The following is a 27,916-nucleotide window of genomic DNA, read 5'->3' on the forward strand; positions in this document are numbered from 1 at the left end:
ATCGAGATGAACGCCGCAACCCGAGTCGGTCACGACTGGACCTAACGGTCAGGGGTCCCTTTACCTAAGGGACCATAAGGTTAAAAGGTAAAGGACCCCTGGACGGTTAAGTCCAGTCAAAGGAGACTATGGGGTTGCGGCGCTCATCTCGCTTTCAGGCCGAGGGAGCCAGCGTTTGTCCACTGACAGTTTTCTGGGTCATGTGGCCAGCAGGACTAAACTGCTTCTGGTGCAGGGAGGACCATGACAAGTGCCAGAGCGTCTGGAAACGCCGTTTACCTTCCCACCACAGCAATACTTATTTATCTACTTGCATTGGCGTGCTTTCGAATTCCTAGGCTGGCAGGAGCTGGGACAGAGCAACGGGAGCTCACTTCATTGAGGGGATTCGAACCGCAGTCCTTCCGATCGGCAAGCCCAAGAGGCTGCGTGGTTTAGACCACAGGGCCGTAAGATGGCAGGTTAATAGTTAATTTTTGTATGCCATATTATTGCTTCCAAAAACAACAAAGGCAGACAAAATCATAATGAAAAGCATATATAAATGGAAGTGTCAGTCCTGCCAGTAACTATGTAATAGTCAAATTTACTGGGATAGTATTACAGTACAGTGGTACCTCAGGTTAAGTACTTAATTCGTTCCGGAGGTCCGTTCTTAACCTGAAACTGTTCTTAACCTGAAGCACAACTTTAGCTAATGGGGCCTCCTGTTGCTGCCACGCCGCCGGAGCCCGATTTCTGTTCTCATCCTGAAGCAAAGTTCTTAACCTGAGGTACTATTTCTGGGTTAGCGGAGTCTGTAACCTGAAGCGTCTGTAACCTGAAGCGTATGTAATGGTTTTCAGTTGATATCTCCCCCCCCATATCAACATAATTTTCCTGCTGATATAAAATATGACCAATTTTGCTGTCGCAATGTGTGAAATATGTCAACCATTTGCTTGTTGATCTCCATTCCAGCAGCAGCTGGAGCTGTAATTAGTGTATTCCAAATCTCTCTGAACACTGTTGTAAAGTAATCCATAAATAGCAAGCCTGGTGATTATATCTTTATTAGAAATGCCTCCAGAGAATTTGTTGAATCTGGCAAGGCACGTCCAAGGAATGCAAAATAAACAAAACAAAAAAACAAAATACTACTGCACCAATAAAAATAGCCTGACTGATTTGCTCTAATTTCTTTCACAGAAGCTTTTTTTTGGGGGGGGGGGAAACTAGGAAGTATTATTAGAACACCTCAAGGAAGGAATGCTTTTTACCCACACCTATTTTTTATGGCCAAGACCCAAACCTGCTTCAGTTTCACTTCTTTATGTTCTCTGTGGGTTATCATTTATCAAAATCCAGTCAATATTAAACATTCCAAACTCGGTTGCGTTTCAAATATATCAGCTTTGTGTGGATGATGCTAATGGTTAGAGTTAGAGTTGCAAACTTTGAAGAATTTAGATGACAGTCCTAAAGTTTGCTGTGGTGTGTGTGTGTGTGTATCTGTGTGTGTTTTAAAGCAATTTCACCCATCATTTCCTGCTGGGCGCTAAACAGGTGAAGGAATGCTCTTGCTCTCTTCCATCTTTCTCTTGCTTTCTAAAAACACAATTTTCCTACCATTGTTCTCAAACTGAATGAAACAAACAGATGACAGGGGCTGGACTGAGGAGAAACGGTGGGAACCGGCCAGTGCCGGATTTACGTATAAGCTAAACAAGCTATAGCTTAGGGCCCCACTCTCTTGGTACTCCCAAAAAAATTTAAAGAAAAAAAAACATTTGCAAAATATAAGATGAAAAACAAATAAAATAAAACCTACAAACAGCAACAGTGTTTTGTGTTGTGGAGGCTCCTATTTGTTATGTGCAAATGGCTTTAGAGACCTATTAGGTCCATAAATTACCATATAGCAAATATTCAGCACAAAAAACAGCGACAATTTGTTGTTGACAAAGGACAGCTGGTCCCCATTACCATAAAGGTCCCCATTACCTTCACAAGCTTAGGGCCTCATCAAACCTAAATCCAGCCCTGGAACCGGCCCCCCTCTTCCTGCACCTTCCAGAGAAGAGGAGGACAGTATAGATTTAGAATAGCGGTTTGCAGAAGGTAATAGTTCAGGGGCTGCAGAGGGGAGAAACTAGCCTTGAGAGTACTGTGGTACCTCGGGTTAAGTACTTAATTCGTTCCGGAGGTCCGTTCTTAACCTGAAGCACCACTTTAACTAATGGGGCCTCCTGCTGCTGCCGCACCGCCGGAGCACGATTTCTGTTCTCATGCTAAAGCAAAGTTCTTAACCCGAGCTACTATTTCTGGGTTAGCAGAGTCTGTAACCTGAAGCGTATGTAACCTGAAGCGTATGCAACCCGAGGTACCACTCTAATAGAACAAAAAACTCAGAGGCAGATAGTGCCTTCCACTGCCTCCCGCAATTTGGTCAAACTCATGCTGGTAGCTTCGAGAACACTGTCCAACCATCTCGTCCTCTGTCGTCCCCTCCTTGTTCAGTCTAAATTTGGCAGACCTTTGCAGGTCTTAAACTAGAAAGTTTCTTTCAGCCACTAATATTTGTAGAAAGGAGGGCAGGAAAATATACGGTACATATTTTTCAGACTTGTTCACAATAGAGTACTCACTTTATATTTATTTTGAAAAAGTGCTTTTCCTATCCTTTACTTCTATGACAGCAATGTTAGGCAAGCATGGGTGGATCTCCAAATATTTTCTCTACAAAGGAGATGGCCTTCAGCTGCTGTATTTTATGGCAAAGCAAAAGGAACATCACCATTTGCATGCATTTTAATGTCTGGGATTACTATATGTTTACAGTTGTAAAAGTCATTTGAATTATCCACCAGTGATCAAGTACTGGCATTTGAGACGAAAGGGAAAATATTTCTCAGATGGTTCCTGGTGAACATTTGCTCTAAAATTCTTTCCAGTGTGTGTGGGTGACTTTATCCATGCAAACATAGATATAATCCCCTCTCTTCCCTGCCAAACATTGTAGGTCATGGAGCCTTTGCTTCACTTCTGCTCTACAGTCAGACACCTGGTTGCACCTGTGGTGTTGTTGTTTTGTTTGTTTCTTTAAATAATATTTATTATTTTTCCAAAAACACTAAAAAGACAATACAATACAACACATCAAATTAACAAAACAAAACAAAAACAATAAAATAAATCAAACAATTTCATTATCCCATCTTTCATTCACTTATTTCCACGACCTCCTCACACCTCCCTCTTTGTATTCCACTTCTATTAATTATTTCAGCAATTCCTTTCCATCTTCCTCTGTTTTCTATCCTATATTTATCTTAACTCATTCTAACCTTATTTTTCAATTAATGCTCTGTTAACCTATCTGTACTTAATTCCTTATAACATTTCTACTAAAGCCATATAACTTCATTCCAACATTTTTCTAACATTCATTAATTTTACAATATTTCTGTAAGTAATCTTTAAATTTTTTCCAATCTTCTTCCACCGACTCTTCTCCCTGGTCTTGGATTCTGCCAGTCATTTCCGCCAGTTCCATATAGTCCATCAACTTCATCTGCCATTCTTCCCGGGTGGGTAAATCTTGTGTCTTCCAATACTTCGCGATGAGTATTCTTGCTGCTGTTGTTGCATACATAAAAAAAGTTCTATCCTTCTTTGGCACCGATTGGCCGACCATGCCCAGGAGAAAGGCCTCTGGTTTCTTCAGGAAGGTATATTTAAATACCTTTTTCATTTCATTATAAATCATCTCCCAGAATGTCTTAATCCTTGGGCATGTCCCTGTGGTGTTGTTTTTTTTAGGGTAAACTTTCACTAAGCTTGTGTTTTAATTCATGTTGCCTACTTAGGGAATAATTGGAATAATTGGAAAACACGTTATACATATAGCCTGAAAAACTACCCTGCACAGAAATGAATGTGGCTCAATTGTACAGCACATGTTTAACTCAGTTGGTTAGAGCATGATGTTGATAATATCAGGAGCTCATCCTATACTCGAGTAGGACCCTGGCAGAGACACATGCCCAACTGGCATGTTCTCTCCCTCCTGGTCGATCGTTCGGGAGCTTTAAAAGCTTTCTTCTGCCCAAACGTCACAGCGACCGATGCCAACAGACATCGGCACACTTAGGGATCCACAGAGTTTGCGCAGCTTGCATAACAGCCCTCAGCAACTTAGCATTTTGACTAATCTACTTTATTTACATATAAACACACACGGAGCACTGCAACATGGCTCCCTCTCTCTCTAGCATCAGACAGCAAACACAAAAAGAACAAAGGACAATAGTCCCACTTCACAGAACACAGTAACACAAACATCCTGTCTCCGTCACTTCCCACTCTCTGGAGTCAAAACATATACCGTCATGTGATAGACAACAATCCCATGACTGCAATCATGGAGCAGGAATTCTAACAGATAATGCCATGGTTGCAGGTTCAGTCCCTGTATGGGACAGCTGCCTATTCCTGCATTGCAATGAGTTGGAATAAATGATCCTCAGGGTCCCTTCCAACGCTACAATTCTATGATTCTATGAACACATGGAAGGTCCAAACTTCAGTCCTTAGCATCTACAGGCCGGGCTGAGAATGATTCTTATTTGAAACTCTGGAGAGCTGCTGCCAGTCAGAATCGACTAGGTATAAAACCTGTGGCGCACCAAATGTTGTCGGACTACAACTCCCATCATCCCAGGCTGTTGGCCATGCTTCTGGAGCTGATGGGAGTTGGAGACCATTAGCATTTGGAGTGCCATAGGTTTCCCAAGCCTAGACAATACTGAAATAGATTGATCTGACTGTAAGCAACAGCATGTTTCACTCTGCAATGTCAAAGTATGTCAAACCATATGAAACACAGCACCACTAGGGTTGCCATCTTTTCTTTTAGTGGTCCAACTCTCATGCCTTTAGCTTGTCTCATGGGAAAAAAGCGGATGAGTCTTTTCCTTAAAAAACAAAACAAAAAAAAAAAACAAAAACAAATGGGGAACTCACTTGCTAAATTTCAGCATCTTCTTCTTGTTGTTGTTTGGTTGTTTAGTTGTGTCCGACTCTTCGTGACCCCATGGACCAGAGCACGCCAGGCACTGCTGTCTTCCACTGCCTCCTGCAGTTTGGTCAAACTCATACTGGTAGCTTCGAGAACACTGTCCAACCATCTCGTCCTCTGTCGTCCCCTTCTCCTTGTGCCCTCCATCTTTCCCAACATCAGGGTCTTTTCCAGGGAGTCTTCTCTTCTCATGAGGTGGCCAAAGTATTGGATCCTCAGCTTCAGGTTCTGTCCTACCAGTGAGCACTCAGGGCTGATTTCCTTAAGAATGGATAGGTTTGATCTTAGGCTCTTCAAAAGGCACATGGGAATAACTGGTACAATGTCGGGACAGTATGTATCCCCTGATCCTGCTCAGCTGACATAGGGATGCTTATGCAACTGTTTGACTTGCACTATATAGAAAAGCCAGCTGGGTTTACAAGCTGCAGTGTTGCCGCTAAGAAAGCTTTGCTGCAAATCCTACAATGTTTTACATCAGCCAGTGAATGAACCCAAAAGCAAGACCTCCCAGGTTGGCAAATACGTTTCCATCCTCCCAGTCTTATGATAGTTTGCAGAGAGAATAATTATTATTGTAAGGCTATTTTGGGTCTTGTGTAGTATTTGGGGGTGGGGAGTTGAAGCAACAAATAAACGTACTTTGTTCTTACAGCAGTCACATTTCTGAGCTTAATTGCCATAAGATAATGATCAATGCAGCTATTTCGGTTGCTTCAGTTAGATAATGTCTTAATAACGAGCTTTTCCCACTTCAAAAAGGAATTCATAATAGCCTACAGCTGGCAATTTAGAAGAAGCCTCCGAGGCCAAAGGGCAGGCATTTGAAACAGGCTGTAGCCTGTGGTTGTCATCCTAGATACCCATTATTATGTCTAGCAGAAATGCAACGTAATAAATTTGCACAATTTGTGGCATGTTACTTGCCCCCATGTTTTTGCCACCATTTGTGTGCATGCACTTTGAGTTCCCACTTTCTAGTTGAGGCTCATTTGAGTCTTGATTGTGTTTGCCCACTGTTGTCCACCGGGTCACAGCACTGGTAGGCTAGACTCCACCCCAAACCTACCCACGTGTGCACAACACACACCCCTATTTTCATTTATGGAGGTCAAGGAGGTATATGATTGACTTGTAGGTGGTTGCCTATCTACAGTCTAGGCAAAGGTAAAAGGTAAAGGACCACTGGATGGTTAAATCCAGTCAAAGGTAAATATGGGGTTGCGGCACTCGTCTCACTTTCAGGCCGAGGGAGCCGGCGTTTGTCCACAGACAGCTTTCCGGGTCATGTGGCCAGCATGACTGAACCGCTTCTGGCACAACAGAAACACCGTGACGGATCAAGCTCTGGGTCAAACCTCAACTTGAAGTGGTAGCCACTCAGTGCTGCACATAGTCTTCAGTCACAATCTTGATGGTCTCTACTGTTTCCCCACAGAAAACAAAAGTTGGTCAGTCTTTTCATTTCCTAAACAATAAGGGTAGAGCACCCCTGGATAGTTTAGTCCAGTCAAAGGAGACTATGGGGTGAGGCACTCATCTCTCTTCAGGCCGAGGGAGCCGGTGTTTGCCCACTGACAGCTTTGTGGGTCATGTGTCCACCAGGACTAAACCACTTCTGGCACTTGTGATGGAATCCAGAATGCATGGAAATGCCATTTGCCTTCCCGCTGCAGTGGTACCTATTTATCTCCTTGCACTGGCGTGCTTTCGAACTGCTAGGTTGGCAGGAGCTGGGACAGAGCAATGGGAGCTCACCTTGTTGGGCAGATTCGAACTGCCAACGTTCTGATTGGCAAGCCCAAGAGGCTCAGTGCTTTAGATCACAGCGCCACCCGCCAGACCCAGAACTACTTTGCAAGGTTGCTGCATTACATGCCTTTAGATTACACCTATTAGATGACAGTACCAGCAACTTTAAAAAGCTAACTAATCCAGTGATCGGTAGCTGAACATAAAATCATATGTCACAGCCACTTGCAGTGTAGAAGAAATAGAAACAGAGTTCAGATTTATTCATCGTGTCCCTGCTCACAAGGAAGGAAATTTTATAAATGTACATGTACACCCATTAGATTAGTATTCATGATCCCCACCTTGGACAGTAGCTCTGACTCCCACCTAATGTGATGGTGCTAGCCAGGTTCAAAGGATCAACACCGAAAGCCATGGAAGGCCTAGATTCAGGTGCAGGCTGTAACTCTGGCCCTGCCAAGAGGACCCTGAGCAGCTATCAGAGAGACTGCAACTCTGACACTCCCAAGGAACCAACCACTGCCTCCTCTAGGACCCTTTCCTGGAATATTGATGGCACAGGCGAGGAGGAAAGAAATAATGGTGAATAGATGCAGGGCCAGAGACCCTACCTGCCCACAGACTGTCTTGCCAGAGTGGTGCATGCTCTGGTTATCTCCTGCTTAGACTACTGCAATGAGCTCTATGTGGGGCTACCTTTGAAAGTGACCTGGAAACTACAATTAATCCAGAATGTGGCAGCTAGACTGGTGACTGGGAGTGGCCGCTGAGACCATAGAACACCGGTTCTGAAAGACCTACATTGGCTCCCAGTACGCTTCTGAGCACAGTTCAAAGTGTTGGTGCTGACCTTTAAAGCCCTAAACCAGGCTTCCTCAACCTCGGCCCTCCAGATGTTTTGAGACTACAATTCCCAGCATTCCTGACCACTGGTCCTGCTAGCTAGGGATCATGGGAGTTGTAGATACACACATGATATGTTACTTGTACTCTATACATTTGCTGTAGTGGTGTTAAAATAAATGTTTGCTATGTAACAGCTAACAGATTGAGGTTGAATCCTGACAAGACAGAAGTACTGTTTTGGGGGGACAGGGGGCGGGCGGGTGTGGGGGATTCCCTGGTCCTGAATGGGGTAACTGTGCCCCTGAAGGACCAGGTGCGCAGCCTGGGAGTCATTTTGGACTCACAGCTGTCCATGGAGGCGCAGGTTAATTCTGTGTCCAGGGCAGCTGTCTAGTTATCTCCCGCTTGGACTACTGCAACGTGCTCTACGTGGAGCTACCTTTGGAGGTGACCCGGAAACTGCAATCAATCCAGAATGCGGCAGCTAGACTGGTGACTGGGAGTGGCCGCCGGGACCACATAACACCGGTTCTGAGAGATCTGCATTGGCTCCCAGTACATTTCCGAGCACAATTCAAAGTGTTGGTGCTGACCTTTAAAGACCTAAACGGCCTCAGCCCAGTATACCTGAAGGAGCGTCTCCACCCCCATCATTCAGCCCGGAAAGTGAGATCTGAGGGCCTTCTGGCGGGTCCCTCATTGCGACAAGTGAGGTTACAGGGAACCAGACAGAGGGCCTTCTTGGTAGTCGCGCCCGCCCTGTGGAACGCCCTCCTTTCAGATGTCAAAGAGATAAACAACTACCTGACATTCAGAAGACATCTTAAGGCAGCCCTGTTCAGGGAAGTTTTTAATATTTAATGCTGTATTGCTTTTAATACTTGATTGGGAGCCGCCCAGAGTGGCTGGGGAAACTCAGCCAGATGGGTGGGGTATAAATAATAAATTATTATTAGTAGTAGTATAGTGTGGAGCTGTTCACAATGTGCTCTTCAATGGCCCATTGGTTTTGCAGTTCTGTCCTTCTGGTGGCCTGCGTGCCAGAAGATGCCCAGGACCTCTGCTGACCTCTCATTCACCCCTAGAGAAGGGAAACCCACCTTGGAAAACCCTCCCTCCCAAAATGGCTCTTTCACAATCCATGATCTGAGCATTTCACTCCTTTTCCTAATCTTTTTTTCCCCACTCTTAAAATAAATAAATAGCCTCATTACTGTTTAAAATAACACCACAATACTGTTATGTAGCAGCAACAGACTCTGGAATGTTTGATTAATGGGGCTTGTATTCAGCGTTTAGGCACTTGTGCAAATTACAAACTTGTAACTTGACGAATTAATGATTGGCAATGTTGACGTCAATTGCTGCTTGAGGGGGTGGGGTGGGGGGAATCCAGCCAAGAAATGTAGTGATTCAGGCAGTAATCATGACTTGAGAAAGTAAGGGGAGTTTCTCTTAAGTCTGTAAAGTCTCTAAGAGGTGACATCCTTTCCTTGAGCTGAAACCTATCTAGGGTAGATCTAATTAGTGCACATTCCAATCAGGTGTAATCCAAACAACCCAATGTAAACAACGAAGCAATGCTGGTTCTTAAACTGACACGCTATGGAATGTGTGTTGGCTCCTGTTCTTTGTCTTGGGCTCACACTTCCAAGAACTGTTCCAGGGAGAACTCGGTTTTTAATGATCTGCAGGATGACTCCCATGCAACCTTTCACTAGGTCAGCTATATTTGGCTCTGCCTTGTACCAAGTTAAACCATTCAACCTCCCAGGTCACTTCCAGGTTCTCAGCGAGAAGCCGTTTTCATCAGAGCCCAGTGACGGAAGCGTGAAGCTGTAGTGAGGCGGCACCGGGTGTTGAAATCTTGCGCCCCTAACAATTTTGCGCCAGGAGAAGGAGGAGGAGGAGGAGGAGGAGGAGGAAGAGGAGGGGGAGGAGAATTTATTACTTACACCCCGCCCATCTGGCTGGGCCTCCCCAGCCACTCTGGGCGGCTTCCAACAGGATATTAAAAACACAAGAAAAAGTCAAACATTAAAAACTCCCCTAAACCACCCATGTGCCCCCCATGCTATGTCACTGCTTCCCATGACTGTTCTATAATCATTCCCTTAATAATATGTAAGATTTAACAAAACTGTCCCTTTTTCATCCATTTCATCCATCCTTTTCTTTTTCTTTTCAGTTTGTTGAATGATTGGCACGAAAGGTGGGACGGCATTAAAGGTACAGTTTGAGCTATCGCAAACCAAAATGAGAAGAGTGTCCCTCTCTATGTGTTAAAAGACCGGTGTCAAAAGGCAGAGATAATAACCATCAGCTTTCAATATTTCCAGAATTGTTTTATAAAAAATATCTGCAAAGAAGCAGATATTTCAAGGGTGAAGAACACAATCACTTGCTACTTACGCCAGTCAAAAAACTAAATATGAAGGAGGACTTTGCAGGGCTAAGGCTGTGGTTCTGGAGGGCACCAACATTTTCTTCCAAACTGCCCCCTCCCTGCAAAACCCCGTACCTCTCTTTAAAACAAGTATTGGTTCAGTGCTTCCCTTCCGAGCAAAGAAAGTCAGTATCGCCACAGGAAATCCAATATGAAATAACCTAGTTAGAAGGTTCAACAGATTTTTCAGTAAATGAGTAAAAGCTGACCTGCATTCACTCCATGAACACGTTGCCTCCAAAAATAATATTCCGTTACTGAAATCTCAGTTTTGTTTCCTGGCATCCCGCCGCAGCAGAAGTTACCATTGCATCAGTGAGCGAAACACAGGAAACTCCGACGGTGGTTGTAGGAACAGAGTGCCACAGAATATAATGAATGATGCCTTGTTTTGTATGAAGGTGGAAAAGCTACGGTGCTTTTCTTGCTTGTAAAAAACCTGTCCTTTAAGAAATTAACTCATCCAGATAACCTCCTTCAAAAACACTAGCTTTGGTGGGACATACCCTAGACCAGAGGTCAGCAAACCTTTTCAGCAGGGGGCCGGTCCACTGGCCCTCAGTCCTTGCGGGGGGCCGGACTATATTTTGGAAAAAATATATGAAATCCTATGCCCCACAAATAACCTAGAGATGCATTTTAATTAAAAGCAAACATTTTACTCATGTAAAAACACCAGGCAGGCCCCACAAATAACCCAGAGATGCATTTTAAATAAAAGCACACATTCTACTCATGTAAAAACACGCTGATTCCTGGACTATCCTCGGGCCGGATTTAGAAGGCAATTGGGCCAGATCCGGCCCCTGGGCCTTAGTTTGCCTACCCATGCCCTAGACCAGCCTTTCTCAACCTGTGGGTCCCCAGATGTTGTTGAACTACAACTCCCATCACCCCTAGCTAGCAAGGCCAGAGCTCAGGGATGATGGGAGTTGTAGTCCAACAACATCTGGGGACCCACAGGTTAAGAACTGCTGCGACACACATGAAAGCAGTGCTATTTTTCTAGAAAAAGAGGTGCCAGAACTCACCATGAACCTTGTTCTCTTATAATAGCAGTGGCGCCCATCTGAGAGGTGCCGGAACTGAGTTCTGGTGCGTCCCGGCTGAAAATAAAAGCCCTGGATGAAAGGTAGTAGAGAACTGTTTTGAATAACTAAATAAAAACCAAATGCTTTTGGTGTTGCTGTTTTGTAAAGGCATCCTAATTGTTTGGACTTTGCGCGCAGGGGGATAGACTATCCCTTTTAAAAGCAGAAGCAAGGATGAACGAATTCTTGAGTTTAATGTAGATTTTACAGCGCTTTCTATTCGCTACTTGTACGAATATTTGCCTAAAGTGCATCTTGACTTTTTATTTATGCTGAATATCTCAAGCCACTAAGATTATTCAACAGTAGCATTTGCTGAACAGTTAAGGTCCAAAGAGCATGCATGATTACTGAATTACAAAAAGCTAATGTTTCTGATACTTCCTTTTCAGGTGCACAGTAAGCCCGACAGAACATTTGCCGCCGGATAATCAGAATGCGAGTGTGAAACGGAGCAATGAAAATATGGCTGAAGTGGGAAGGGGCCACTGACGACATACCTCACATAAAGGGGCAGAGATTTGTGCACTTTATTGAGGAAGACATTCATCTTTCCATACAGCTGTCTAAATTCCACAGGTGATATTCGTGTCCCTGAGTTACACATTAATAGTTGAGAACTGATCGCCTCTCTGATATTTGCAACAGCTACGGTATTCTACACATGAGTAGTTTTAATGAATGAAGACTGTAGTGATAAACGCTTAGCTGACGCAGGCTCGGGCAGCTCCATTAAGTTTCTGTGCAAAAGTCTCCAGCAGCGTTTTCTGGGAGCCCGGTTGCAGGGAGAGAGGGGAAACTGAGCATACCTGTTCTGGTTGGTGCATTCTGGTTTATTCCCTCCACATATTAAGCCTCCCTGCCAGGCAGTGGTTAACAGAGTGGTGCAAGGAAGCTGATGCTGAACTGTAAGTCATTGCTGTCAGCATCCCAGGTGCTGTTGCAACGCTCCTACCTTTTTAAAGGCACTATGGGGTGTCTAGATTATTTGCATCCATAGGATTATGCTGCACCGACTTGCTCTTAAAGGAGGAGTGGCTGATTGGCTTGGTCTGAGGGCCATATTTGCCCTTGGCCAGACCTCCAGGGGCCACATACTGGTACTAGGCATAGTCACAGGGACGCGGGTGGTGCTGTGGTCTAAACCACTGAGCCTCTTGGGCTTGCCGATCAGAAGGTCGGCAGTTCGAATCCCTGCGACGGGGTGAGCTCCCGTTGCTCTGTCCCAGCTCCTGCCAACCTAGCTGTTCGAAAGCACACCAGTGCAAGTAGATAAATAGGTACTGCTATGGCAGGAAGGTAAACGGTGTTACTGTGCGCTCTGGTTTCTGTCACAGTGTCCCATTGCACCAGAAGCGGTTCAGTCCTGCTAGCCACATGACCAGGAAAGCTGTTTATGGACAAACGCCGGTACCCCTTGGCCTGAAAGCGAGATGAGCGCCGCAACCCCATAGTCGCCTTTGACTGGGCTTAACCGTCCAGGGGTCCTTTACCATTTTTTTTAACCTATGTTCCCAGAACCAAACCAGCCAGGCACCCTCTACTGGAGTCCCTGGATTTGTCTAACTCTCCCTGTCAAAAGGTGGAAACACCTCCTCAACCTGTTGAGAAACCCCACTTCTCTCCACTGAGAATAATTATAAAGTGATTAAACCGTCCAGGGGTCCTTTAACTTTACCTTTGGGCACGGTCTCTCTTGCACACAGTCTTGCATGTGCACACATGAACACGCCAACACACCCACAGAGAGAAGACAAACACACCTTAAAGGTGCAGTGAGCACACTAGCACCGGATTTAAGGTGGCATGGGTGGCACAGGGAACTGAGGTGAGAGGGCATCATCATCATCATCATCATCATACCTGGATGAGCCTGGATATCTTCAGGTGGTTAGAGCATGGTGCTGATAACACCAAAGGCTCAATCACTAGCTGCATATTCCTGCATTGCAAGGAGTTGGACTAATGATCATCAGAGTCCTTTCCAGCTCTGCAGTTCTATGTTTCTATATTTATACGGGTACCTATGGAGAAGATACATTTAAAAAGCAACTGTATCAAAACAAATTACAGTGGTACCTCAGGTTGCGAACAGGATCCGTTCCGGAGCCCTGTTCACAACCTGAACAGAACGCAACCCGTGACTGCGCATGCGCGGGTCATGATTCGCCACTTCTGTGCATGTGCGTGACGTCATTTTGCGCATCTGCGCAAGCGGCGAAACCTGGAAGTAACCCTTTCCAGTACTTCCAGGTCACCACAGTATGCAACCTGAAGCAGACGTAACAAGAGGTATGACTGTATTGTGAAAATAAGAAATATTTTTCCTACTATAATAATTTCCCCTTATATAATACATTTTTGTATTTTATTTTCACCAACATACGCATTTTTTCTTGCAATGTGCACATTTTTAAAAATAATATTTTTATTGTTTTCCGTTTTGTAATATTTAAATACATCCTTATTGTTATCTCATTATTATTTTTTGCTCGTGTGAGCTAATGGACTTCCTTTTCTCCTGCCTCATGGTTTTCATATTTCATGTTGATGTCATAGCATTTGTACCTCTTCCAATTTTACATTTCACTCATTTCTGTTATCACAAGTTTTAAATAAATATAAAAAGGCAATAATCATTAACTTTACAAGTCTTTTTAAATCAACCCTGCTAGTGTTGTTAACTGTTTACAATTCTCCTTCAAATATTATGTGCACATTTTTTGGGGGTGTGCGCGTGTTGGAGCACTGATTTGCAACATTCATAAAGCGCAAATTTCAAAGAATAGCTGCATGTCCGCATAGTGATTCAGGAAGTACAAATTAGATTGGTTCACTGTAGCCGCATTTCTCCATCATATTTCTGTTAGTGTGCTCTGCTAGTCACAACCTGACTACTGCCAATTTAAGGGGTAAATAAGGGGTAAGTATGGAAGTGAAAGCTGGACCATAAAGAAGGCTGGTTGCCGAAGAATTGAATTTTGGTTCTGGAGGAGACTCTTGAGAGTCCTATGGACTGCAAGAAGATCAAACCTATCCATTCTGAAGGAAATCAGCCCTGAGTGCTCGCTGGAAGGACAGATCCGGAAGCTGAGGCTCCAATACTTTGGCCACCTCATGAGAAGAGAAGACTCCCTGGAAAAGACCCTGATGTTGGGAAAGATGGAGGGCACAAGGAGAAGGGGACGACAGAGGACGAGATGGTTCTCAAAGCTATCAGCATGAGTTTGACCAAACTGCGGGAGGCAGTGGACGACAGGAGTGCCTGGTATGCTCTGGTCCATGGGGTTACGAAAAGTCAGACACGACTAAACAACTAAACAACAACAACAACAACGACTGGCACATAGGGCAAAGCAGCATGGAGACACAGGTATAGAGCATCATCTGTTTGTACCGGGTATCTGCTCCATAAATGGCTGTTTCAACTGGAAGCCAGAAGAGGGCTATATGTCATTCTTAGCTCTTTGCGTTCAATTTACTGGCCACGGGGTAAGTTTGTCATGACACCAACATACAGGAGATTCCTCTGTGGTTACTATGCCCCCAGATTACCCTTAGAATAGACCTTGAGTCATGTTTGATATATCCCCGGTGGTCTAGGAGAAGAGAAATCTCACAGCCATATATAGCAACTAAAGACATTATTTTGTAACGCCGCTAATGCTTGCTCATCCTTTGAAGTTTCATAATCAAAGGTTACCCTCTTGGCTGTTGTTTCAACATAATACCTGTTCAAATCACCTAGAAAAAGGCTGTGTAAAGTCTTAGGTCCCTATAAAAACCACAAACCACCAATATGACATTTCCCCTCTAATATGTTTAAGCTTTTGCACTCTGACACGGATGGGTTAAAGCAGTGGTTGATTGCCCAGAATGTTGATTTTCTGGGGTTTAATTTTTTTAAACAATGGCTATACAGTAGTACCTCGGGTTACATACGCTTCAGGTTACAGACTCCGCTAACCCAGAAATAGTGCTTCAGGTTAAGAACTTTGCTTCAGGATAAGAACAGAAATCGTGCTCCGGCAGCGTGGCGGCAGCAGGAGGCCCCATTAGCTAAAGTGGTGCTTCAGGTTAAGAACGGACCTCCGGAACGAATTAAGTACTTAACCTGAGGTACCACTGTAGTTTATAGCAGAGTTACGTAAATGTCTGGAAGTTGGAGCTACCCACCACCCATTTTATCTCGTTCAAACATCACTAGCATTGCTTAAAATGGTTAAAAACAAAAATAAACAAAACAAAACAAAGCATGAAGGTACCATTTGTAAAAAAAAAAAGGTTCGTTGCTTACATTTTCTTCATATTTAAAAGGATGACTTTGGATTCTAAGCCTGCATGGTGGAAGATTTTTCCATGGCTGCCTCAAACAGGAGAGTAAGATGAGAGAGAGAGAGCAGGGTTTAGTAGGAAACTGCAAAGTGTATTATTATTAGTAGTATTTATTAAATCTGTATAGCAGGCTTCCTCAAATTCAGCCCTCCGGATGTTTTGAGACTATAGTTCCCATCATCCCTGACCACTGGTCCTGCTAGCTAAGGATCATGGGAGTTGTAGGCCAAAAACATCTGAGTTTGAGGAAGCCTGCTGTATGCTATCCATCATCGAGAAATTTCAGGACAGTTCATCACATAAAAATATAAAACACATAATAAAAATAAATTATATTAATGGACTATGCAGAATTAGATAAGATGACAGGAAGGATTTGAAACCTGCGGGACCAGAGATTCTCAGAAGACTGGAATACATATGTGAACTATTTGAAAAGCAACTGTAATCAACAGATTACACTAGTAGGACTGCAAGAAGTTTTTTAAGGAGGAATATATGAAATATTGTGAGGAAGGCTATGCTGAGAGAGTCAATAGATAAGATCATTAAAAGCAACAGTGAAATTAAGAAATGTAAATTAAGTGGAAAAATTGGAAAATTTTCAGATGTGGTTGATGGAAGTCCAAAAAAACTTTGTAAGATGCAGCCTATGTTGAATGACTATTGAAAATGATATATTAAAAAATGAATAAAAATATATAATAATAATAATAATAATAATAATAATAATAATAAAGTTATTTTTCCCTGACTATCTAGAGATGCCAGGGATTGAACCTGGAACCTTTTGCATGCGAAGCAAATTCTCTGCCTCTGAGCTATGGCTCTTCCAATAACAGGCCAGCACAACTTTTGATTCATAAAGCCCAATGCAACCCATTGAACCTGTATGGTGGACCACCATGATCTCCACCACCTTGTGTGGCCTTGCAGAATCATGGAGTTGCCAAGCACTTGGGAAGCTACATTGCATGACTAGTTGGGTGCATTGTGCTTGGTGAGCAGGCCTGGTCTAGTACAACTTGCCTCATGTTCTAACATCACAATTCTGGGTGTTTCCCTGCCTCTACTACCAGTAGTTGGTACTCTCAATGTAGTGATGCCAGTGCATGGGACATGCTGTCCTAGATATTATGGGACAGGGGGATTTGGCATGGGGCTGCTTGCATTATTTACTTATGCTCTAACATAAAATTTAAGGAGCCAGGATGAATTCATTTTTAGGTTTCAAATGTACTAGTCCCTGCTATATAGGGTGATTATAAAGCTCCATCTGGTACACAGGCTGAGACCCTACCTGCCCGCAGACTGTCTCACCAGAGTGGTGCATGCTCTGGTTATCTCCTGCTTGGACTACTGCAATGCACTCTATATGGGGCTACCTTTGAAAGTGACCCGGAAACTACAACTAATCCAGAATGTGACAGTCACTAGACTGGTGACAGGGAGCGGCCACCGAGACCATATAATACCAGTCATGAAAGACCTGCATTGGCTCCCAGTATGTTTCTGAGCACAATTCAAAGTGTTGGTGCTGACCTTTAAAGCCCTAAACAGCCTCGGTCCAGTGTACCTGAAGGAGCATCTCCACCCCTATCATTCAGCCCGGACACTGAGATCCAGCACCGAGAGCCTTCTGGCGGTTCCCTCACTGCGAGAAGCAAGGCTACAGGGAACCTGGCAGAGGGCCTTCTCGGTAGTGGCACCTGCCCTGTGGAGCACTCTCCCATCAGATGTCAAGGAAATAAACAATTATCTGACTTTTAGAAGACATCTGAAGGCAACCCTGATTAGGGAAGCTTTTAATATTTGATGAATTATTGTATTTTAATATTTTGTTGTAAGCTGCCCAGAGTGGCTGGCGAAACCCACCCAGATAAATTATTGTTAGTATAATTATCATCCTCATCACCACCACCATCATCAGTAACACAAATCTCTTGCTACCTCCACAAGGAAAGAAATGCTCTCTTGCAAAAAGGTGATAGGCAGGGTGGAGAATACCTGGTGCTAGAGAATAGAGTGAATTTGCCAACCAAAGCATATCTCTCCCACACCCTTCCAGGTGCAATGGATGAAGGGGAAAATGGGGAATTAAGGATGAAATTCAGAATGAAACCACATAACCTAGCCTGGATTCCCAACATTGTAATTCGGTATATACCTACTTAATACTTGTGGAGAAGGGCTTTAGATCATAGTAGAGCATCTCCAGAACTCTACCTGAAACCCCCAAGAGCTGCTCCCACTACCTTTTTCATAAATCTACGCAAGACCCTTGTGTTCCAGCCTGACCATTTCTTGAGAATGTATTCAGTTGTTAACCAACACATGTCCTACTTGAAACTCAACATGCAGAATGTAGAGTTGATGAAACAGGAGAGCCCTTAAAATATTTGCTAGGAAGAAGACCCAGAAAGTAAACAAAGCAGGAATCTTCCGTTGAAGAGAAACATGCTTTGACAACTAAAGTTAAGCCGGTTATGAAAGGGGGCCAGGAAGTGAAAAGGGGCCATTTTGCCACCCTGCCCTGGGGTAAGGGGGTGTAATGAACTCTAGCTAGATGATATCTAAATCAAGAGATCGGCTGTGAAAAAAGGTTTGCTTCTATTTGTTTTGTTATTTCTATCACTCTTAACATTTTCTAAGTACAGTGGTACCATGGTTTACTAACTTCATCTGTTCCAGAAGTCCGTTCTTAAATCAAAACCGTTCTTAAACCGAGGCATACTTTCCCTAATGAGGCTTCCCACCGCCAGTTCCCCTCCACCGTTCAGATTCTATTCTTAGACCAAGGTAAAGTTCTCAAACCAAGACACTATTTCCAGTTTTGCGGAGTTTGTAAACCAAATCGTTGTTAAACCGGACTGTTCTTAAACCGAGGTACCACTGTAGTTAGCAGAGCAGTCTTATACATGTCTTACTTCCAAGTAGTGCATTCTGCATAGATATAAAGGTAAAGGGACCCCTGACCATTGGGTCCAGTCGTGACCGACTCTGGGGTTGCAGTGCTCATCTCGCTTTATTGGCCAAGAGAGCCAGCATACAGCTCCCAGATCATGTGGCCAGCATGACTAAGCCCCTTCTGGCGAACCAGAGCAGCGCCCGGAAACGTCGTTTACCTTCCCGCCGGAGCGGTACCTATTTATCTACTTGCACTTTGACATGCTTTCGAACTGCTAGGTTGGCAGGAGCAGGGACCGAGCAACAGGAGCTCACCCCGTCACGGGGATTCGAACCGCCGACCTTCTGATCAGCAAGTCCTAGGCTCTGTGGTTTAACCCACAGCACCACCCGCGTCCCTCTGCATAGATATACCCTTGTAAATAGCCTGGAGCTCTGACACATATGGAATGTGACACCTGAGTGTTGAGCAAAATAGCCAATTTTAACCATATAATACCGGTGTTATGAGGTCTGCATTGGTTGCCTGTACACTCCCAAGTCCAATTCAAGGTGTTGCTGCTGAACATATCAAGCCCTAGACGACTTGGGATTCAAGGAGGAGTGCTTCTTCCTATATCAACCTATATCAAGGTTAGATTACTGCAATGCGTTATACGTAGGGCTGCCTCTGAAAACGTTTCGGAAACTTCAGCTAGTGTAGAATTCGGCGGCCAGGTTGCTCACCAGAACAAGACGGTTTGAGCATATTACACCGATCCTGGTCTGACTGCACTGGCTACCAATTAGTTTCCGGACCCAATTCAAAGTGCTGGTTTTGACCTATAAAGCTTTAAAAGGCTCGGGATCGCAATACCTCTTTCCATATGAACCTACCCAGACCCTGAGATCATCTTCTGAGCCCTTCTTCGTGTGCCTCCTCCCTGAAAAGTCCAGAGAGTGGCAACACAAGAACAGGGCCTTCTCTACAGTGGCTCCCCGTCTGTGGAATGCTCTCCCCAGGGAAGTTCAACAGGAGCCTTCATTATATACCTTTAGGCACAAGGCAAAAACGTTCCTTTTTAACCAGGTCTTTGGTTGATCTGATCTACACCCTGTGCCCTTTTCAAATGTGTTTTTTTGGGGGGGGGAGCTATTGGGTTGTTATTTTTATTTTTATGTATTTTGTGGTTCTATATCTTGATTTTATTCTGTGAACCGCCCTGAGACCTCCGGGTATAGTGCAGTATATATACAGTGGTACCTCGGGTTAAGAACTTAATTCTTTCTGGAGGTCCGTTCTTAACCTGAAACTGTTCTTAACCTGAGGTATCACTTTAGCTAATGGGGCCTCCTGCTGCTGCCATGCCGCTGCTGCACAATTTCTGTTCTCATCCTGAAGCAAAGTCCTTAACCTGAGGTACTATTTCTGGGTTGGTGGAGTCTGTAACCTGAAGCATCTGTAACCTGAAGCGTCAGTAACCCGAGGTACCACTGTAAATTCAATAAAACAACAACAACAACAAAACGACAACAACCACCCGCCGAAGCACTGAAATCTCCTTGAGAGGTCCTTCCAGTAACCGCAGTGACTTGAGACAGGGTGTTTTCTGTAGTGGCACCTCAGAAGCTCTACCATACATGGTGGTTTGGCCATGTGGACTAGGAGCTTAATAACAAAATGTTCAAAAGTTAAGATTCCCAGGAAGCTGAATGTCAAGACAAATAGAAGTTCCAGTGCAGAAGTGGAGAAATCCAGCATGGTTTTGTTGACTTCTGAAGAAATATAAGTCATCTGGGGCCACCTTATGCCTTACCTTAGTACAGAAGGCTTACCACTGTGACTTTTTCCTGTGCCCTCACTGTAACACCTGGAAGCTGACCAAATGATTCCTTCCCACCCAGTTGCCACCTGTCTGTATGGGAGCTGCCTACATGAATGGCTCCAGCCACGTGGCTATGGATCTTCAAACATTAGCTTGGTGGTGTGGGACAAACCTACAGGAAAGCAGGTCTTGCACTGCTATGGTGATATATGAAGGGGCCCTTGGGCTGTTAAGAAATAGGAGTGGTTCATTGTAATTAAGAAAGGAGCATTTAGCAGCCATATAAAGGGTTAATGGATGGAGTCATTACATGTTGTTGTTTAGTCATTCAGTCGTGTCCGACTCTTCGTGACCCCATGGACCAGAGAACGCCAGGCACTTCTGTCTTCCATGCTGGTAGCTTTGAGAACACTATCCAACCATCTCGTCCTCTGTCGTCCCCTTCTCCTTGTGCCCTCCATCTTTCCCAACATCAGGGTCTTTTCCAGGGAGTCTTCTCTTCTCATGAGGTGGCCAAAATATTGGAGCCTCAGCTTTAGGATCTGTCCTTCCAGTGAGCACTCAGGGCTGATTTCCTTCAGAATGGAGAGGTTTGTTCTTCTTGCAGTCCATGGGACTTTCAAGAGTCTCCTCCAGCACCATAATTCAAAAGCATCAATTCTTCGGCGATCAGTCTTCTTTATGGTCCAGCTCTCACTTCCATACATCACTACTGGAAAACCATAGCTTTTACTATACGGACCTTTGTTGGCAAGGTGATGTCTCTGCTTTTTAAGATGCTGTCTAGGTTTGTCATTGCTTTTCTCCCAAGAAGCAGGCGTCTTTTAATTTCGTGGCTGCTGTCAGCATCTGCAGTGATCATGGAGCCCAAGAAAGTAAAATCTCTCACTGCCTCCATTTCTTTTCTCCATTTAGCAGCCATATAAAGGGTTAATGGATGGAGTCATTACATAGTTGTTGTATTAAAAAAAAAAAGTAGTCCTAAGGAAATTTTGTAAGTCCTTTTGTTTGAGTCACATTGTTGCTAGACCGAGCAAACCACTAAGATTATACAAACCGGTATAATCCTGACTCCATGGGAGGATGAAACATATGACACAATCCATCTCTCTTCCTAATTTCTGAACCCACAAATGATTTCAGCACTTCTGTTTGAAAAACAAAGACCTGAAGACTGAGAATATATAACAGGAAGTAAAAATGGCCCCATAAAGTATGAGATAGAATTTGCTTTCAGCACTGTGAATGGGCGGACCTCGTTTGCTCTGCTCTAGAGAGCAGTGCCATTTTGTAGTTCAGATTTTTCCAAGCTTCTGGAATGCACGCCATTCTCTTATTTCAGACGTCGTCTACTTGCTTAACCAAAGGAATTCTGGTCAGGTTTGGAAGCTTCAGCGATGACGTCCAGATCTGAGCATTTACACAGAGGTCTGTACTGATGCAACAATGATAATCGTGACACTCCGCAGCCTCCAACATTGAAGATTTTTTCTAGACTGTGGCCAAATTGTGTTGGATACTGGCATATCCTCTATCTGGCAGGGTTCCACCACAAGAAGACCTGTAAATGTCTCTGAACTTCCTTTATAAAAATATAATTATACAGTGTCTTTCATGAGCACTTAGGCAAATTACATATGCCTCCTGACCTGCAGCACTGCTGTTAAAATTATGTGTATCATAGTTATATGCAATTAACCTAACCTATATGTAACATAAAAGGTTATTACATAACAAACACAAGTAGATTTGGTGGACTTACAGAACACTTTACAGAAATTATTGGCCTAAAGCACTAGTTCTCAAACTCCACTCCCCACCCACCACCATGGACTACTTGAAAATTGTTGCTGGTCTTAGCAGACCAGCTAATATTTTTCTGCTTCTTACAGCAATTGGAATGCAGTGTGCTGCATGCTGTATGATTTACCGTTGTACTTTTGTTGCTTCTTTTCTTTCTTATATTGTATTTTATTTCATCACAGTTTGCATTCCCCAGAATCCAAAGAGTAATGCAACATGAGAAAGAAAAAGAGCAAAATACATTTATTTGTCCGTTTTTGTTTCATAAAATGTATATGCCACTTGGTAGAGATAAAACAATAAAATCAAGAAAGAGTGACAACAATGCTTCAGAACATACAGAAAGTTAAAATACTGAAACAGATTAAAATTCACCTGAATGAAGTTCACAGGATACTGGTGGCCCCCTGACCACAGTCTGGGAACCCCTTGGCCTTTTCTTCTCCTGAAGATATCCTGTAAGGCAGAGGAGGCAGAGGATCAGAGTTTTCCTTCTCCTAGATGGGCAACCTTCCCACGTTGACGAGCCCCATCTGCCCCCCACTTTCCTCTTGAGCACATGCAGAAAACGCCTTCTCAACCTCTGGCCCACTATTGGTCTCGTGTGCAGGGGAAGTCCCTGTTCTGCCACCACTTTCTTCTTAATTCAACTTGCTGGAAGAGCTTCGTAGTTTAGGGAGATCATAGGCAGAGATATTCATCTGTGGTCCTTCAGTTGTTGGGACTACAACTCCCATCAACTTTGCTGTTGGCCACTCTGTCTGATGGAAGTTGTAGTCCAGAATCTGGAGAGCCACAAATTCACCATCCTATAAAACATATTTTCCCTGAATGAATGTGAAGTACATACAGTGGTACCTCAGGTTAAGTACTTAATTCATTCCGGAGGTCCGTTCTTAACCTGAAACTGTTCTTAACCTGAAGCACCACTTTAGCTAATGGGGCCTCCTGCTGCCGCCGTGTTCTCATCCTGAAGCAAAGTTCTTAACCCGAGGTAATATTGCTGGGTTAGCGGAGTCTGTAACCTGAAGCGTATGTAACCTGAAGTGTATGTAACCCGAGGTACCACTGTACTTTGAAATTATTACAACTGAAAATGGGTGGTTACTCCATTTCTGGTTGGCTCAGTATACAAAGAACTAATATTTCATAGTTTTATATTTATTTCAAAGACCTCTGAATTGTATTGTTGGATAATTCAGTTTTATGAAAGAACTAGAATTTTATTAGCGGAACATTGTATAATTATGTGTCTTGATTAATTACTCATGTCCAGACACTTAGCAACTCTCATTTTTATTGCTAAACAGAGGAAGTTAGTGTTGCCTCAGTAACAGGAAACGCAGTTCTTAATTACATGAAGCAAAAGAACTGCTTCTTAACAGGGTGGTTAAAACAGTAAAATGGTAAATGCAACTGCAAAGTGCTGCACAATGGGGGGGGGGGGAATTATATTTCACATATATGCTCATGGGGGTGGGTTAACTCATAATGGCTGTCCAGGAATGAGACCTTGGGCTTGTAGCGGATAGCTTCATGAAGATGTCAAACAAGTATGTGGCAGCTGTGAAATAGGTGAATGCCATGCTAGGAATCCTTAGGACATAGATAGATTGAGAATAACCCTGCCATTATTACAAACCTATGGTGTAGTTATGGGACGCTGTGGTCTAAACAACTGAGCCTCTTGGTCGGTGGTTCAAAGTGCAAGTAGATAAATAGGTACCACTCCGGCGGGAAGGTAAACGGCGTTTCCGTGCACTGCTCTGGTTTCACCAGAAGCGGCTTAGTCATGCTGGCCACATGACCCAGAAGCTGTCTGTGGACAAACGCCGGCTCCCTTGGCCAATAAAGCGAGCTGAGCGCCGCAACCCCAGAGTCATTCGTGACTGGACTGAACTGTCAGGGGTCCCTTTCCCTTTACCTTATGGTGTGATTACACTTGGAATATTGTACTATGAACTGTTCTGGTACGGTCACCTCAAAAAGGGTATTGTAAGAGCTGGAAAAGGTTCAGAAATGAGGAAGCAAAAAGATCGAGGGGATGAAGCAACTCCGCTGCGAGGAAAGGTTGCAACATTTAGGGCTTTTTGGTTCAGAGAAAAGGCAAGTAAGTGGGGATGTTATAGAGGTGTGTAAAATTACTCATGGTGTGAATAAAGTGAGGAAAAGTTTGCAGGCCCAGTCACAGAGCTATCCTCCCCAACCCCAAGCCAGCGACCAGCTGACCTGTGGCAGAACAGACTCAGGTAGACAACCGATGGGATTGAAAATGGCCACAACCTTATTGATTACAGGTGTAGGTGGATCTTTGGCTCAGGCATTGGGTGTATATCCATTTCAGCCTCTTGCTGGAGGGCTGAAGGGACTCTGGTGGCGCTGTGGTCTAAACCACTGAGCCTCTTGGGCTTGCCGATCAGAAGGTCGGCAGTTCGAATCCCCGCGATGGGGTGAGCTCCTGTTGCTCTGTCCCAGTTCCTGCCAACATAGCAGTTCGAAAGCATGCCAGTGCAAGTAGATAAATAGGTACCACTGTGGTGGGAAGGTAAACAGCATTTCCGTGCGCTCTGGTTTCCGTCACAGTGTCCTGTTGCACCAGAAGCGGTTTAGTCCTTCTGGCCACATGACCCAGAAAGCTGTCTCTGGACAAACGCCGGCTCCCTCAGCCTGAAAGCGAGATGAGTGCCACAACCCCATAGTTGCCTTTGCCTGGACTTAACTATCCAGGGGTACTTTACCTTTTGGGGGGGCTGAAACCACTGCATGTCGAGCCAGGATTTTAGCACAACTGGCCCTTTTAGGTGTCGCTGCTCAGCTGGTCTTGGCTGTGAACAGTAAAGGAATCCTCAAAGCCCTGGGTCCTGATTGGGTCGTTTGAACCCAGCTACTGGTCGGGAGGTAACGCCCCTATGGTTCCAATGGCATTTCCACTCAGCTGGTGACCAGGCGGAGAAGGAGGCGGAGAGTGAAGGTTTGCAACTGACACCCATCAGGGAAGCAGTGAGCATCCATTTTCACCTTCCCATAACATTAAGACTTGGGGACATCCAATCAAGCTGAAGGTTCGATGATTCCCGCCAGACAAAAGAAAGTGTTTCTTTCCATGCAGAATTCATCGTGTGTCCCCAAGCCACCCCCAAATTAATTCACACTTCACACAAGAATTTTTGTTTAAGGTTTTTTGGCATAATTTTCGCCACAACTTTATTAAAATACAAAATGCGAGTGGTTGCTTAGGCATTGGTTGCGACTATCTGTCCCCGCCCAGGGACAGAACTGACATCCGCAAACCTGCGAAGTCAGTAAGGGAAAACATTTTGGGGAGAAACTGGAGCTCGGTGCCAGACCCTCACCTCTCCCCAAATGCTCCCAGGGGTTTTTGCGTGGCCCTAGCCCCTTGCCAGGGGTTCAGACAAGAGCATGGCGAGCCCCTGGATTCCTTTACTGGAATACCCTTGCAGTGGCAGCAGCATTGGAGGGGCAGCCACAGCCAACTTAAATGCTTGTTCTCTAAGGGGCAAACACACTGTTGTCCTGGGGATGTTAAAATGCATGTTGTTTCAAGGGCTGCCTCCCTGTGCTTGATTCAGTCTCTAGAGGGGCAAGCATGTTGGTCGGCTGCAAGAGACAAGCCTGAGGTGGAACAGCAAATGCCACTGCCCGCCTGTCCCATCCAGTGTGGAATTGTGGCGAGACGAGGACTCCATAAATCGCTCAGAGGTAAGGTATCAGGCTGAAGTCACCTTTCACTTTCGCAAGTCGCTGCTCGGAGCGCTGATTCCCCTGCAGTGGTGATGAAAGGGTGGAGCGTTCGCCACGCTCTCCAAGGAATGCGAAAAAAGAAACCCACAATAAAATGAAAATGAATGGGTGTTAAAAAATGATTAGCTAGCAGGACAGGTCTGAACAAAGAAGGCACACCTATGATTCCTGTCTCCTGATGTCCAAAATAAAGGTATACACCTGGTTACCAGGAGAACGCACAAGAAAAACAAAGAGAAAACACCTCTGGGCTTGGCTGGATGGTGATTTCCCTCTATTCAAATAAGGAGGGTTTTTGAAGTAGTTGTAGCTTCTTGGTGGGGGGTGTACAGAGGAGGTTCCCAATTCAGCTTCCAGTTAAAAGGATCTCATAGATATTCTTCAAAATATGTCTACCTGACACTGCTTACTACAACGCTCCGCAGCAGTTTTGAGGTGTGGTGGGAAGCGAAGTCCAGTTGCACAAGCCAACGTCATTCCGCCTGCACATTCATTTCGTTGAATACCACCCAAAACGTTATTTCACATACAAGTTACCTCATCAAGGATCATACCTCCTCACTGGTTGCTAAGCAATGCTCCCAAATAACCCTCTTGGTTGGCTGTCTTCAGCACCAACAGGGTTAACTCTTAAATTGCAAACTGAATGGTTGCTGCTGTTGCACTTCCACAAAAATTGCATCCTTCCCTCTGTGTCCTGCATGGCAAAATAGACAACAACAGCTTCAAGGGGAAATGGAGGCAGTGAGAAGGATTAAAGCTTCTTTCTCCCAGATCTGTATGTGTCTGTTTGTCCGTCCATCTATCCATGGCAATCCTCTTCAAAAACCTCCATACCAAATAAATCCTGACTCTGGCTTGGCCTTTAGGAGTCCCTGAATTGAACAGTAAAGCAGCAATCATGACTTCCATTGTCACGATTCCCAACCAGATGCAACTCATGTTGGGGAATAAACAGAACTGATTGCATGAATAATGGTAAAAGCCAGCCTCGCTTTAACTCCTGTACCCAGAGATAAAATCTAAATCTGCAATTATTCATCTTGCACGGGCCAAAAGAGAGACAGGTGACCTACATGAGTCAGTAGATCAGATATGATCCAGTATGACAGTTCTTGTTGAATGGGAAAGTTGGGGTGCAATGCACAATTATGCACTTGAGTTTACAGTCTGGCTCCCAATGTTTGGCTTTGAAGTCCTACATCACCCTCTGGCTTCATGATAAATCACTTTCTCGCAGTACAATAGGTTTTATTTCATCAAACCATGGCCTGACCCTCATGTTGACACAACGTCTGAGTTGTAATCATAACTGGTGCATAATATATGTTTCTCGGGCATGCAACGGGCACATTCTTGCCCCAATGCATCATCCCAGGCCTGCCTATGCCCAAAGGGAAGGTGGGTCCCTTCAATAGCATCTCCATTCATCATTCTGAGATGCACCAGAAATGCAAGGCAGTGAAGCCCTCTCATCCCCAAGCCTCCTCCTCAGTTACCCAGATCTGAGTTTTTAAGCAGCATCTGTTATGGCTACAGAGAATTGTTACGATTCCAGCAACTGTGGCTTGTGTAGACCATACTCATTCTTTAGGACAGGGTATTGCAGGGGTTATCTCTCTTCTGCAGTGGGGGATTTCAAAGAATCATAGAGTTGGAAGGGACAGCGAGGGTCATCTAGTCAAACATCACGCAATACAGTAATCTTTCACCCAGCGTGTGGCTCAAACCCACAACCCTGAAATTAAAAGTCCTATGCTCTCTCAACTGAGCTGTTCAGGGTTTTTCATTTCCCCAATGCTGCCTTGCTGCTCTAAAAAAAATGTTGTGTTAATTAGAGGTTTTAGAAAGATCAACAATGCTCTCCATGACACACCTTCTAATACAAATGAAAGTCTTTGTGTTGTTGAAGAGCATTTATTTTAACAATCTTCTGGAAAAATTACCCCATGTGAAAAGAGGGAAGTAAACATCAAGCAAGGTACATGGCGTGCCTTTTGCAATTTACCTTCCTGAATCAACAATGCACACACAATCGTCCCCTCCCACACTGTTCTGCATCCATTCATCATGCGTTCAGTGTGAGGTTTCTGGTCACCTTCCTACT

The 27,916-nt window shown here is 44.4% G+C and overlaps 1 protein-coding gene across 14 annotated transcripts in view; it reads right to left on the reverse strand.

Annotated features, from left to right (window-relative positions):
• Positions 1–24,872, reverse strand: part of LOC308480619 (uncharacterized protein) — an 80,521-nt gene extending 55,649 nt beyond the window's left edge. For 7 of the 14 annotated variants that reach the window (XR_013988128.1, XM_081012383.1, XM_081012390.1 and 4 more), the window contains exons 1-4: positions 24,786–24,872; positions 22,423–22,503; positions 13,061–13,221; positions 11,138–11,227 (exon numbers count right to left, since the gene is read on the reverse strand). Coding sequence is in view for 11 of the 14 variants with exons in the window: in XM_081012383.1 (XP_080868509.1) it covers positions 11,138–11,227; positions 13,061–13,135 (165 nt within the window). In the remaining 3 variants the exon portion in view is untranslated. The remainder of the gene's footprint in view (positions 1–11,137; positions 11,228–13,060; positions 13,222–22,422; positions 22,504–24,785) is intronic. The other 7 variants (XM_081012384.1, XM_081012388.1, XM_081012389.1 and 4 more) reach the window with 4 other exon arrangements.
• Positions 24,873–27,916: the final 3,044 nt, after the last annotated feature.

Source organism: Podarcis pityusensis, assembly GCF_964106645.2.
Source record: "Podarcis pityusensis genome assembly, chromosome: 6".
Lineage (NCBI taxonomy): Eukaryota > Metazoa > Chordata > Lepidosauria > Squamata > Lacertidae > Podarcis > Podarcis pityusensis.